Source organism: Erigeron canadensis, chromosome 3, assembly GCF_010389155.1.
Source record: "Erigeron canadensis isolate Cc75 chromosome 3, C_canadensis_v1, whole genome shotgun sequence".
Lineage (NCBI taxonomy): Eukaryota > Viridiplantae > Streptophyta > Magnoliopsida > Asterales > Asteraceae > Erigeron > Erigeron canadensis.
Window position 1 is genome coordinate 26,403,785 of NC_057763.1, and position 15,137 is coordinate 26,418,921.

General features: G+C 33.7%; 2 protein-coding genes across 3 annotated transcripts; both read left to right on the plus strand.

The window, feature by feature from the left end:
• Positions 1 to 1,482: 1,482 nt before the first annotated feature.
• LOC122591778 lies at positions 1,483 to 2,055 on the plus strand. Its single transcript, XM_043764019.1, has one exon. It carries the CDS (start codon positions 1,483 to 1,485, stop codon positions 2,053 to 2,055), a length of 573 nt encoding a protein of 190 aa, XP_043619954.1.
• Positions 2,056 to 7,192: 5,137 nt separating this feature from the next.
• LOC122592540 (probable WRKY transcription factor 53) lies at positions 7,193 to 14,171 on the plus strand. 2 transcript variants are annotated; one of them, XM_043764793.1, is made up of 4 exons: positions 7,193 to 7,411; positions 10,576 to 10,777; positions 11,784 to 11,924; positions 13,300 to 14,171. In XM_043764793.1, the coding sequence occupies exons 2-4, from the start codon at positions 10,584 to 10,586 to the stop codon at positions 13,607 to 13,609; spliced, it is 645 nt and encodes a 214-aa protein (XP_043620728.1). In that variant the 5' UTR covers positions 7,193 to 7,411; positions 10,576 to 10,583; the 3' UTR covers positions 13,610 to 14,171. The 2 variants fall into 2 exon arrangements, with proteins under 2 accessions (XP_043620728.1, XP_043620727.1); XM_043764792.1 differs by having other exon boundaries at positions 7,194 to 7,411; positions 10,576 to 10,867.
• The last annotated feature ends 966 nt before the right edge of the window (positions 14,172 to 15,137 follow it).

Sequence of the window (15,137 nt, forward strand, 5' to 3'; positions counted from 1 at the left end):
TTCCAAACCCAATAAATTTTGATATAAAAATCTTTTTTAAAAGTTAAAACTATTGTTTTGTATATCATACTTCAATCTAGCATGCATCAAATCTCACGTAGTGTAGAATATCATACAAAAAAATTCATATATACACAGGCAGTGACAGGCCCAAGCAATAATATCCTATGTTCGGTTTTAGTTATGAAAATCGATGATCAGTAATGCTAAGAACAAGTTCCCGTAGGCACTTGATTGTTGTCGACATAACTAAAATCTTGCTATTTTTATTTTAACTACTCTAACTTCTTTTTAACCGTCTCACTTAAACGATTTCTTACATAGGAACCGTAACAAGTAATTAATATTTCTTACAAAATATTGCCATTCAAACTATATATATATATATACTTTAAATGATTAAACTTTTCTTTATGTCGTGCTTTAATGAACATAAATCTTTTTCTTTTATTTCAACGATCAAATTTAAAAGTTAAAATAAAAGGCTACATCATATCTAATATTTTAACTATTTAATTTGACGGTTGAAAAAACCAAAAAGAAATTTAAATTGATTAAAACACGACATAAAGCAAAGTTTAATCATTAAAAAATATACATTCATTATTTGTTACTGTTCTTATGTTAAAATCGTTTAAGATTTAAGAAATAACTTGTTCGTATCTCATAACTTGGTTCTAAACTAAGGGGGGAGGGAGTGGTCGCGGGGAAGGAGGAGCGGGGTTGCGGGGTCGCGCGGGCACATTGCCGCCAGCGGTTCACCGCAGGAGAGAGAGAAAGAAAATGGGGGAAGAACCCCGATGGGGGGAAGGAAGAAAGAGAAAGGGAGAAAGGAGAAAAAGAGAGGTCGTGATTGGTGGTCAAAGTCGTGGGCCCCCCACCAACGGGTCTCACGACATTTACTTTAAAAATATTTTATTTTATTTTATCTTTTACTCTATAAAACCAACACCACTTCACCATTTTTATACAACAAAACACCATTCTTCTCAATTTTCTCTCCTCTTTCTTTCAATTTATATACCAAAACTCTATCCCTTTTATATAAAAAAAACATGTCATCCGATTCTTCTTCGTCGGAATATTTAAATTATCCTTCTTCTTCCGACGAATCCACGGGTAGTTCTTTGCAATTTTTGCTTAAAGCATACAAATATCTTCAAGACACCGCAAGCTCTAGTGAATTCCGACCCCGTCAAAGTTTAGATCGTCGGCGTGATATTGGTCTTCAAACTCTAATGAACGATTGGTTTGTTGAAGAACCAAAGTATGACGAAGCTTATTTTTTTCGCAAGTTTCATATGGATAAAAGTATGTTTTTATCTATAGTAGACGACATTGAAGCAAACTTCCCATATTTTCAAGAAGGATACGACGCTTGATCGAGGCAAGAGAAGTTTCTTGGCGACACAAAAGATCACGTCGTTCGTAAGACAACTCGCAACCGGCAATGCACCCGATGAGTATGACGAGTACTTATGCATGTCCACAAGAACTTCACGTGAAGCTCTTGATCATTTTTGTGATGTCATCATTAAGTTGTACGACCGAGAGTACCTACGTAGGCCGACTCAACACGATGTTGCACGCATATTCGAGGCCCATGAGGCTAAGCACCACATTCCCGGCATTCTTGGTAACATTGATTGTACCCACATCAAATGGAGGAATTGTCCTAGAAGGTTGAGAGGGCAATATACAAGAGGTGACTATGGTGTGCCTACTATTATGATTGAGATTACGGCGTCACAGGATTTGTGGATTTGGCATGCCTTTTTTGGAGCGTTGGGGTCGAACAACGATCTCAATGTTTTAAATCAATCCGATTTTTATCTTCAAGAGATACTAGGAACGGCTCCAGATAGTTCATTTTCTGTGAATGGACGGGATTATAAACGCGGCTACCATCTTACCGATGGAATCTACAACAAGTGGGCGACCTTAGTTAAAGAATACCTGTATCCTACCGACCCAAAAGAAAAGAAATTCAAGAGGTTACAAGAGGCAACAAGAAAAGATGTGGAGCGCACATTCGGTGTGCTCAAAGAAAAATGAAAGATTCTCATTCGACCTCTCCGACCTATGACCAAAGAGAAAATTGGTCAATATGTTAATGCGGTGTGTATTTGCATAACATGATCATAAAGCGCGATGGTAGGGTAATATCACCGGTTCATATCATGGATCCGCCGGTGAAGCAGTTTATAACGGTGATGTATACGATGAGATACAAGATGAGGATGTCCATCACCGTCTTCGATTCGACCTCACGGGCATGTCGCGGCTCAAGATTTGCCATATTTTAATGAGTAGTTTGTTTTTTTTAGTATGTCGTAATGTTTTAATTTTTAAGTATGTCGTAATGTTTATTTTTTATGCAAGTCGTTTTTTTTAGTATGTTGTAATGTGTTTTTAATATTTTTAATAAAATGTGATGTTTTATGAATGATTAATATTGTTATTTTATATAGTTTTTAAAATTATATAGTATTAAAAATAAATGAAAAAGAAATGAAATAGTATTAAAAATAAATGAAAAAGAAATGATGAGGTGGAGATGGGGGGAAGATGGGGGAAAGTGGCGCCAGTGATTTGAGGAAGATAGAGAAAGAATGGAGTAAAATAAGATGACAAAATTTTATTGGTTAGTGTTAGGGGAAGAGGGGTGATCACTCCCTCCCCCTAACAAGTTGTTCTAAACTATGTTTGGCGAATCAAAATATGGGTAACTTGGATGAATAAATGTAGTATTCCATATTGTTGGGCTAAAACCTTAGCTTGATAAATAATAACATTAGTATACATCTTGCATTGTTGCTGATTTTCTATAAGCAAGATGAATCGCCTTAGTCACAATTCCAAGGTCATGATCGATGATACGCAACATCAAAACTGTTGATCGATCTATGATCCAATGTAATCGCCTACCAGTTAAAGTAATTCGAAGAAAACTTGAAGATACATTTTAGTAGGCTACTTGATTAGAATAAGATAATTCAAATGATCAACAATGCAATTGACATATGTGACGAACATTCCTAATAAACCATTGTAAAAACTAAAAATACTTTGTCTATCCATTATTATCTAATTTGTTCTACACTTCTAATATCCATATTTTATACTCCCTATCAAAACAAACTAGCCTCCATTTCAAGTAAATAAAGCACTTTTTAATTATTCTTAAAATACACACACATCAACAATTCAACACCATCACCGTCCATCATCACCGTCGGCCGCCGCACCGCCGCCGCCACCAATCGTCACCGCCGTTGTCGCCGCTGTCATTACATCTTCACCGCCACTACCGCACTAAGCACGCTATCATGACCCGTCACCGCCACCACCACTGCCTAATTACACCTCCGTATCGTATAGGTACCCTTCTATTTACATAAATATACATACACTGTTGATCTATAATTTAACAACTTGTCATCGGGAGTTATCTACTGCTTTGCTCCTCGGCTCCAAATTTGTCTTATATTACGTATTAGCAACAGAGCTTAGTAATTTATTAAACAAGCCATGTGAGATGCTAAATGTCACATGCGATCCATGTCAATTGTCATCAACTTTGACTAGTCAAATGGCCATTAGATTATCATTTTTAGGCCTAGCCAACGACGGTTTTAGACTGTTACGTACATTAATTTTATATCATTTTTAACTTTTAGAATTTTTCATAATTTTACTTTAACAATAACACTAATAACCTTACCAAATTTTCAACTCTCACTACTATATACGAGTATATTTTATCAATTAAGCTTAGATAAAAAACCATTCATATCTTAATTTTTTATTCAATAAAAATTATAAAACTCAAATTATTTATTTACTTTTTAACAAATATTAAAATATTTATACATGAAAAGTTCCTTAACTAAGCTTAAATAGAGGTCAACCTCATATTCACTTTTGCTTATATATATACTAGACTGGTGTCCGTGCAATGCAGCGACGGTAATAGCGGCGGTGATGGTGTGGTTAATATTAACGTAGATGTAATTTCATTGCGGTCGGAGATATGATGAATTGTTGCGTGGGATATGAAAGGGGGTAGAAGGGGGGCGAATTTTGAGTTAGGTTTTTTGCTATGTGTTTCCGCGTGAGGGAGAGATAGAGGTTGATTTTTTAAGGGTATTTTAGTCACAATATATAAAATAAAAATAAAGATGTATTCAGATGGAGGATAAATGTGTTATTTCAGGTTCTTAAAATTAAGGAAGGGAGATGATAGTTTGTTTTATAAAGGAGTGTGTATATATATATATATATATATATGCCTATCTATGTGGTCAAAAGTTATATATACATATACACATACAAAAAGTAATTGGGCTCCTAAAAATAAAAAAAATTCTCACATCTTCACGGAGACTGATCGTGAAAATAAGAGTTCTTATAACGAAATGTGCTAATAAAAATGCCTAGAACAGGAGACCGTAGCTCGAGAATAAATGTGGCACTAGCTATGATGCACCGAAACTCCAAACAGGTAGCCGTACCCGTTTCGGAAACTCCATGGGAACGGAAACTCGTACGAAACGTTTCCTTGAAGTTTCCGTATTTACCGAAACGTTTTTATGAAGTTTTAATACCGTATCTAATTAATATTAGGGTTTCAATGAGTTTATTGTATTCCAAAAACGACTTTCATCTTGTGACTATGCATACCCCAAACACAAAGCAACTAAATATACAATTGAGATCACATCAGGCTTTTGCTATTTCAAAATTGATTAGTAAAAATTTAATTTGTGATCACCAGTCACCATCAAACATATATTATAAAATTATGCATATATAATTATACTTAATCTCTCAAGTCTCAAGTCTCTCTCCATATAAATCAAACATATTTTTAATTTTTTATATTTTAATCGCCGTATCTTTGCCGTACCCGTATCCTAAATTTTTTAGTTTTACCGTTTCCCGTTTCCGTATCGTTCCTGTACCCCTTTGCTGTATCCGTTTCGGTGCTACATAAGGCATCAGCCTTAGAAAAGGTAATAACTTTTAATATATGATGATCGCTTAAAATAAAAAGAGAAATAAAACTTGAGCGCAAAGCAAATTATATATACAGATAAATTATATATCTAATTAAAAAAATACGATATAAATTAATATATCATTTTATAACGACAGATTATTGAATAACTTTCGAGACACCTCATCATCAAAGGTTGAGACCCTATTCCGTTTCAATTTTCAAATGAAGCAAGATTAGGCTATACATTCGATACTATAAATTCTATGCTATAAAAAGTAAAACTCAAATGCATTCACTTGTTAAATTGATTTCACTTACAGTTTAAGCTAAATCATATTCAGTGGCGGCTTAAGGTTTTTTGAGGTCTCAAACAGTATCAATTTTTGAGGCCTAGTTCATTACCATATAAATTAGAATAAAAGAGAAAAGAAAAAAAAAAGTAACTCGATTTTTATTATAAACTACTAGTAATAAGGGCGTTACTATAATACAAATTATATATCGTAGTTAGTCCAAAATCCAAACATTAAGTCGAATATACAAAATATTGAGGCCTCGAAAACTTAGGGGCCTAAAACGACCGCCTAGTTTCATAGTACTGCTCTGATCATATTAAAACTGTTGAGGAAATGCATTGAGATGTCGGCATTGTCACTTTTATATTAAGAGTCTACCTTTAAATTTATAATAAACTAGGTCTTTTACCCCGCGCGATACGCAGTTGTTTAAAGATATAGTTCAATTAAGTGTTGGCTAAAACTATATATATACGCTAACAATTATTAACAAATTGTTTTTCTACTTTAATAGTATATATAACTCAGTCTATTTATTATTTATGTTGTTAATTATTAATTGAAACCAAAAATTTTATTTACAAAAACGAAAGATTTTTCACTAACACCTTTGATTAACAACCATCATGAGATTTGCCATTAAAAATGGTCACCCAAAATCTAAGAAAAAAAGTATTGTAGTTGAGTAACAATAACGATAAAGCAAAGAAAAAATAAATCTTATTGTAATTAAGTTGTGCCATAACTAATAAATTAAGAAACATAAATAAGACATGCAATAGAACACATGAAATATAACAAATCGTTTAACTTGCATATTGAAAGTGGTGAAGAACAAAATTAAAGAGAAAACCTAAGAATTTTATATAATTGTGTCGATGGGCATTAGGAAGCATATTTGTATAGAAATAAACAATATATTTACTACAAGTAACGTGTGTATTTTTGGAAAAATATTTTTTTAGAAATAAACAATATATTTACCACAAGTAACGTGTGTATTTTTGGAAAAATATTTTTTTAGAAATAAACAATATATTTACCACAAGTAATGTGTGTATTTTTGGAAAAATAATCAAGAAATATATTTAATATTTTTTATAAATACTAGCACGGTACCCGTGCAATGCAGCGGTAGTCATGACGGTGACGGTGTGATGGTTGGGCAACGGTTGGTCATGGAGCGACGTTGAGTTGTGTATATAATTGTTGTAAAAGGTTAATGGACATATTTTAAAACATAAAGGATTGATAGTGTAATTTAATCATTAATGTTAAGGAGGTAGTGTGTGTGAAAGTATTTTTAAGGGGTGCCAAGTGAAAATATTACATATTTTCAACATTACCAAAAGTAAAAAGGACTATTTTTTTTATAATATAGTATAGTATAGATAAATAAATGAAAATATAAATAAATATATTGTAAAAAAAATATGAGGATGCCACCTAAGATAAATCCTATGTGGCAATATAAATAAATGAAAATATAAAAAAATATATTGTAAAAAAAATATGGAGATGCCACATAAATCCTATGTGACAATATCTAAGGTAGCTTTATAATAAGGAGGATGTCTTAGAATGCTTGGATAATTACTGTTTTATTAATTCGATAGATACATAGATATAAAACTATTTTATTCAGTTTTAAAATTGAATTTAATAAATCCCATAAAGAATAATAATAAGTTGAATTCAAACAAGTTAAAAAAGAAGAAGAATTGAGTTGAAACATTAAATAGACATTTAATATAATCAAATCAAAATAAAAAATATACGAGTAATTATAATACTAAATAGTACTTCGATGTGATGCATTGTCAACAATAGTGGGTGTGTTAAAAAGTCAAACATGATATAAGAGAAGATGATACTAGTACTAGTATTATTTTAGCAGCTCGACAAAAATACAAAATATTTTATAATAATAAAATATAAAGAAAAGAAAAAACAAAACAAAATTGAAAACCTCTTCTTTCGATCAGCCGCACCGGATCTCTGTTTCTCATTTCCTCTTTCTGACTGAATCTATCAAATTCAAACTCACCGGAATCCGATTACTTCACCGCCACTCTTATCATTTTCCGGCGATTTAAACTTCAGTCGGCGAAAGGTGACAACATTTAAATTATTTGTTTCATTATTCTTTTTCATATATAGTGTGACTTATTAGCTGTTTAAACTTTAATACTTGTTTAGCTCGATTTCGATTAACTGAAATATTAGTTAACACAAATAATATCTATGTTTAAATGTTAATCATATGTGTATATATATGTGTGTGTGTGTGTGTGTGTATTTATATTTTTAGATGTGTAATAATTAATGAGTGCTACAGCTTTGAGGAATTTTTTTAGGTTTAGGTTATGCGTTGGTAGTCGAGTTGTTATTCGTAGCGTGTTCATGACATCGAATCGAGTTTTAGATTAAGAGTGTGTTTACCGCGGAGTGTACGGGAGCTTGAATTTATGATTTTTAATGTGCTTATGATGAAAGGTTACTTGAGATGCTAGCCTAATAGGCAAACGGTGTATCTTTATTGGTAAACTCTAAGTTGTTTTGCAAAATGTTGATAAATGGCAATGATCAATGGTCTACATGCCCCGAACCAAGGACAAGGTGTAGGTATTGCCGAGCTTATGGTGACTTAGGAGTCTTGTAAGGAGAGTATCCGTCATATTGGGAAACGCAAACGTATTTTTTTTTTTGAGGATTCCTATGGAACCAATGAAGCTACGATAGTATATGAGAAAAATCTTGTGAATATATATGCAAAGTTCTCCTTGCATAACCAGTTATCTATGCTTTAGATATACAACAGTGAAGGAAAGCGACTGTTTTGAATAAATTTAGGGTTATTTATTTTATTTTAGATAGGCCAATATCTACACACACCAAGACAATAACACATAACCTATTGGTGAGTGATGAATGAGCCACCTCAATAAGCTAGGAAAGTTCCCTTTGGCGAGAAATCTTAGGCTTAGGTAGTGGTTTGAGTTCAAGTAGAAATTAGTAGGCAATCACTTTTATTTGCAGTTTACATGTGATGCAGTTAGTTACTGCTTGTCAGTTGCTTTCTTAGACCTGGACAAAACATATGATTATGTTCCACGGGAGCTGATTTGGAGTACCCAAGATGATAAAGGAGTCCCATATATGAAAGGGTAAAGACTTGTGTACAAACCCCAGTGGGAAACACTAAGTATTTCCAGTAAAAGTAGGTTTACACCAGGGTTCATCCTTTAGCCCATACCTATTTACTTCGAATTTCAAAAAGCTGACACGAGGGATGCATGAGAGCGTTTCATGGATATCGCACTAGTCTCGAAAACGACGGGTGTGATAATTACCAGACTACAACACTGGAGGGAAGCTTTAGAAGATGAAGACTTCTAGATCAGCTGATAGAAAACATAATACCTAAGTCATGACCTCGTCTGGGATGCGATTTGGAAGAAATGACGAAAGAGAAATCCGTATCCGGAATTTGATTTACACCCAATCATTTCTTCTCTCTCAATATATTTTATCTAACATTTTGGTATCAGAACCACCGCCCGGCGGTGCTTCCGATTCCAGTTGTCTTCTCCGGTCAACCCCTGTTCTTCAGTGAACATAATCCACCAATTATCCGATCAAATTAGGGCAAATAATGATGAGTCCTCAATATATGTTGGCTCGGTGGAAATTAAGGAGGATAGGCTCCATACAGTGGCAATCACATGACCCGAAAATTGAAACCTTTGACTACTGAGGGTACGATTACATAAATAGCCAAATTTGAGATAGGGGTGATCACTAAGTTGAAGGTAATAACCCTATTTTTTATAAATAAAAAATCAACGATTCTCCTCCTCTCTACAGTACTATAAAAAACAAATAAGGTAAAAACAGTTTCATAATTAGCTCCTCCATTTCTGGTAACTGGCTAATTTAATTGACTTTATTTCTAGTAACCAATTGGTATAATTGACCCTAGTTGACCAGATCTATGGATACACATCAGTTCTTCACCGCTCGTTAGACGACTTGTCCTCAAGTCGGAAAGAAAGTAATTAGTGCTCCAAGCAATAAGCCATTCCATGGTTATTGAGATCTGTGCCTTCGATAATATTCGAGTAGTATGCTTTCCGACATTATGAGCCTTAACAAATGGGGTCGAGTTGAGATTAATATCGGACCAATAAATAGCCCCTTTTGTATTTGCAAGTGGGCTAGCTTACACTCTATCGGACCAATACTCTCCTTTTCCCATTTTCAACATGTCTAGATCTATCCATCCACCATGTTCATACCATTTTTTTATTTTCATTGTCCATGAAATCAGGTCAGGCAGAAGTTAATTTGGTAGCCAACTCTTTGACGTGATATTGTCAATATTAGGGCTGTGGTCACAGGATCTTTGACCAACTCTTGATTGGTGCACCGAAGGGGTGTTGCATAGACTTGGTTGCTTTAACATTGTCCTTCATTGTTGCAAAAATAGCATCTAATCTTGCTGCAATTTCTACTAACTGAACGGCAATCAGATCAAGTCTTGAATCTCCCCTTTTGATATGACTATTCCGGGTCTGAACCATCTTAGCTTCATTTTCCGGAAATGAAACCAATGCTAGAACCAGATAATTGATTCCGTTGATTATGAGGTCATCATTACATAAAAAGTCAAGTTCAAGATAGGCCTGATCTTTAATTTAAAGGTAAGAACCCTAATTTCATAAAATAAAACATAGACCCCTTCTTCCTCTCTCTCCGGTACTACAAAACAAATAAGGTAAAAATTGTCCCATGATTAGCTCTCCTACTTCCGGCAAATGATTAATTTAATTGACTTTATTTCTAGTAACTGATCAATTTAAGTGACTCTACCACATTGATGGATACATATCACATTCTATAATTTGCATTTAAGTTACAATAATACGTGGAACATATAGCATCATGTTCAGAAACCGAAAGGAAATGATGTTCACAAAAAGAATTGTCTGTGTTGTTCAATGTAAGAGGACAACATTTCAAAAGTGTTCAGTGATACTCGGTGAATGGAAAGATAAACAAGAGCATGATTAAAATATAGTTACACAGTAAATGGAGTCTTTATCATGGAAGGTAATACATTATAATTCATTAGAAGGTGTTTTAGGAGGTTCAATCATGCATATTGAATGTCTATATATTTCTGTTTGTTGATTTTCTAAGTTACACATAAAAAAGTTCTAATTTCCACTTAAGCCATCATAGAAGAATTAATAGTTTATTTTTTTACTGCTGCAGATTTCCAAATGAATCTGAACTCATCAGGCAATAATCACATAGAGAGTAATTGCCTGTATCACAAGTTAGCCAAAGGTACTGACCAATGTAAAAGGTTCCTGATAGATCTCAATTTGCCCGCTTCTTCTAATGAAACCGAAGACAACACCCAACATTCTGATGATGAGGCTCTGTCACATTATGCTGGGACGGAAATTAGAAGGTCAGAAGATTCACGATCGTTTAATGACAGTTCACGTAATGATGATTCTGATACCAAAAATTCAAATCAAAAAGATGGCTCTAGGAAAAAGTAAGTCTCAATTGTACATATATGTGCGTGTAAATTTTGATGATGGGCCTGAGGTGGTCTAACGTGAACCAGTAGGCTTTTCCAGCTATGATATGCATAGTCTTCGGACTATGTTTATTTTGTTAGGACATGTCAAGGTGGTGATTTGAACTACTTATCTTAGAATGTGTTAGTTTTGGTTGTGTATAATCCCTGGTGGGTGAATGGTTGGAAAAAATAGCTTAACATGGAACGGATCATTGGTTAATGCATAAATCCTTATTACAATGAATTACACAAATTGTTCTTGTAGTTCTTCACAAATCGTCTGATTCTAGAATTAATTACACAGACCGACTCACCATCCTTCTGATACTATTACTTTTTTCCCGAATTCATGCCTGGGGTCGTTAGGTATGGCGAAAAGCTGTAAAATATTGAAAATCACCATTGTACCTTTTCTATAGGGAGACCATAACAGAAACTAATAACAAACCTTAGGGACTAAAAGTGCACCGTAGAGAAGGGTACAATGGTCATTTTTAGATATTCAACAGCTTTCTGCTAAATGTAACAGCCCGGGGACGAGTTTGGGAAATAATAGCAACACTGTGACGGACAGTGCAATTTGTATCTTGAGGGAGGATTCTTGAAAATTTGAAGAACCACATGGACTATTTGGGTTATTTACTCAACATTGTATAAGAAAACTTGATTATTATCACAACAATATATGTTTGTAATCACATTTGACACAAAAATTATTGATAATTAGTTTATAAAAGTTTTGACAGAAAGTGTTAGGACCCAACCTGTTTTAACCAGTAACATACCCCTTTTGACACACTAGAACCCGCACATTACTTGTTTATACTAACATACAAGACAACATTACCAATAAAGCGGGTATGTATAATCAGTTATTGGTGTTATGCAGAAAGAGTAGCAGTAATAGCATTGTTAAGTGGAAGCAGCAAGTGAAAGTGAGTCTGGAGATAGGTCTAGAAGTGCCCCCAAATGATGGTTATATGTGGAGGAAGTACGGCCAAAAGGAAATTCTCAATGCAAAATACCCCAGGTTTCTCTTTTACCTTTTAATGGTTATTAGAATAAAGAGTTAACCAAGTTGGATCCAATTTCAATTTCATTTCAGGAAACCATGTTTCTGCCCAGAAAAAACCCTTTCTATTAAAACCCACACAGTTTAAGGTAATATGTATAAGGTGCCAAATTGAAAAGATTAATATGTCAGATGACATGTCGGTACCCATGACCTTGTTGACCTTTTTGACTAGATGGTGACAAACTGTTTACTTAAAGGTTGAAATGACTTTACATCGACTTTTTTTTTATAAAAAAAATAAGGATCGAAAAGTCTCATTTATGGCAACATTGTTAGATACCTTAAAGAGGAATTTTATGGACCACAATCGATTACCTATTTATGCAACGGGCAAGGTTGTAAATATCGCTTTCGGTATCGTATCGGCCGACCCCCGATATGCGATATATCGGGGATATATCGGATACCCTAATTTGTAAAGGAATTTATCTACAATATATATATATATATATATATATATATATATATATATAATATGAGGCTGTTAGGCACCTAAGTTTGGTGAAAAACCCCTCACATACCCTTTTTTTAAACCATAAAAATCATGGGGGCCAACTGGCCAAACCTTTATTCAAAATATTAAAATATTGGTATGTGAGGGGTTTTTCACCCAAGTTGGGTGCATAACAACCTCATACTCACTTTTCTCTCTATATATACTAACAATATATACAATTTGACATAAGTTTACATACCTTTCAATCTTAATTGCTATGTTACGAAGCAAATTTTACATACCTTTTAATCTTAAAGTCAAAAACCCTATTTTTGGTTTTAACCCGTGTTTTTTTTTTTTAAAGTCAACTTTATTTTGACCGATATTGACCGACATTTGACCAAAACGATAAGTTCAACCGATAACCCATATTTCGTATCAGTTGAAAGCCGATATATCGGCCGATATTTGCAACCATGGCAACGGGTAAAAGCACTAGAGGGTCGCTTTACTTTACTAAAATTTCAATTGTATTATTCTACTTTCAAGATTTATAGTAAGCCACTTGTATTCCATGAACATTGATCAAGTGTTACTACAGTTTATAATACTTGTCTATCTACATACCCCCACTGTTGTGTCAAAGCATTATAAGATCCCTGTACTTTACGAAATTGTTCAATTTTATCATCCAGTTTAACATGTATATCTTGAAGGAGTAATATAAACAAGTTTTAAGAGTCGAATAATTGTAATGGAAAAAAAAGTAGCGTGATTGAGCTAAACATTTTTTTGTAATGTCTACCCTCCTGTGCTTAACCCATTGTGCAATTAACCCATGTTTTTCACATTTCAAATTTGACAGCCTATTCACTCTACAGTTAAAATTTGCAGAGAATACTACAGATGCACGTATAGAAACACACACGGTTGTTGTGCAACTAAACAAGTTCAAAGATCTAGTGATGACCCGTCTATCTTTGAAATCACTTACTTGGGAAAACACACTTGTCCCAAAATTTCAAAAACCAACGACCTTACATCTGCAACAGATTCGGGTTATGGCCTTATAAATTTCTCATCTATTCCAGAAACTGCATCTAAAACTTCAAGAAATAGTGATTCCTCATCTGCATCACAATCATCTTCCGCAATCACCAGAAATTCTTTCGCACTTTCAAATTGGCCTCTGAACCATAACTAAAATTTCCGAAACAGTTTTATTTTGCTTCAATTTGGCCTCTGGATCCTAGCCGTAGAATCAGAGTTTATTCAGATTGATTGTAGTGTCTGCAGGTACAAATTTCTCTTGGCTTTTTGCCATTTTTGCAATTTGGATTAATATACCGATTGCTTTGATGTCGAGAAGTAAATGTTGTATTCCAAATTATGATGGATTATATACATAGTGACACTATATACAAAGATACGTAGGGAAAAGGCTCTGTTTTACCATCTTAAAGAGTTTAATGGAGTCATAAACTGGATTATAGCTATATCTGTAACCTTGTTTTCTCTTCTACAATGAGTTATTTGGTAGAAAAGGTGAATTTATATTGCAGTGAATTGAGTGATCAATTTGTTCAACTGTTGTACCTAGTGTTTTAGGTCAAAGAAAACCTATGTTTGCAACAAAACCAAGTATAATGGTTCAGAAGTTGGTCACTCCTTGTATCATTAAATTTGAAATTTGTGTTAACTTATAAGAATATTTGTAATTGGTCACTTTTGATATATTATAAAAGCTATTATATATGTTACTTTCAGCTGCTGGTCACTCATGTTATTATTAATAATCTGTATGCATGAAATTAGAAATTAATGTCGTATAAACGATGTAATCCAAATAGAATACCTTACTGTAGTATTATATTCATGTACTTCTCAATTCTCATGGCACCAATAATAAAGATTAGTTTGATAGTAGATAGAAGATCAATAGTAAGCAGGAAAGGAGGAAAAGTAATAGGGGAGTATGGTTCCGGTAGCAAGCAAATATGATAGTGGAGCAGGGTCGCAAATGAGCATCAAAGAAACTAAAATCAAGAAAAGTGAAAAAAAAAACCACAAAATTTTGTTAACAACAAATCTCTTAAAAAAAGCAGACTAGGCATTAAATTTCTTCAATTTGACTATGATAAATCAAATATATTACTACTTATAGTATTGGGAATTTTTTTTTGAACTTTTGTGTTATACAGAAATAAGATTTGATTTATAATATATGGTTCACTCAGTAGTTGAGCAATACAGGTTTTGTCCCTTCGTTTTGTATAAGGGGTTCTTTTGTGACTTTCAGTTTTATTCATTCGGACAAAGTTTTATGCCTATAATAAACACGTGTGAATGAATGAGGTTTTTTCATTTTTGGATACTCCCTTTGACTCGCATGTGAGCAATCTAACCGGGTTATTTCCATGACCATTTCCAAACCTTTTTCATGACCATCCTTAAGATGTTAACTCAGTGATGTTTGAATATCAGGCCTCTAGTGAGGAATCTAGCTAGACTACCTTGGTGGTGGTTTTTATGCTCAAAAAAGCTTCTCCCTTGATTTCATGATAGTTTTTAAGGGTCTATATCATGATTATGCTTGTAAATGCCTCTAAAAGTTCAATTCATTGTAAATACCTCACACATGAAACTTTGTTAGCATCATTAAGCATTTTAGGTCACGACGAAGAAAGTCGGCGTCTCTCGGGAAGTGCCTTTTACCGAGACGTCAACCAAAC

What these genes read in the sequence shown, in the direction of transcription:
- LOC122591778 (XM_043764019.1), top strand. Translation starts at nt 1,483, where the DNA reads ATGTCCACAAGAACTTCACGTGAAGCTCTTGATCATTTTTGTGATGTC.
- LOC122592540 (XM_043764792.1), top strand. Translation starts at nt 10,584, where the DNA reads ATGAATCTGAACTCATCAGGCAATAATCACATAGAGAGTAATTGCCTG. An exon ending in AAAGATGGCTCTAGGAAAAA is followed by an intron (nt 10,868 to 11,783) that starts GTAAGTCTCAAT and finishes GGTGTTATGCAG; the next exon opens with AAAGAGTAGCAGTAATAGCA. An exon ending in CTCAATGCAAAATACCCCAG is followed by an intron (nt 11,925 to 13,299) that starts GTTTCTCTTTTA and finishes TAAAATTTGCAG; the next exon opens with AGAATACTACAGATGCACGT.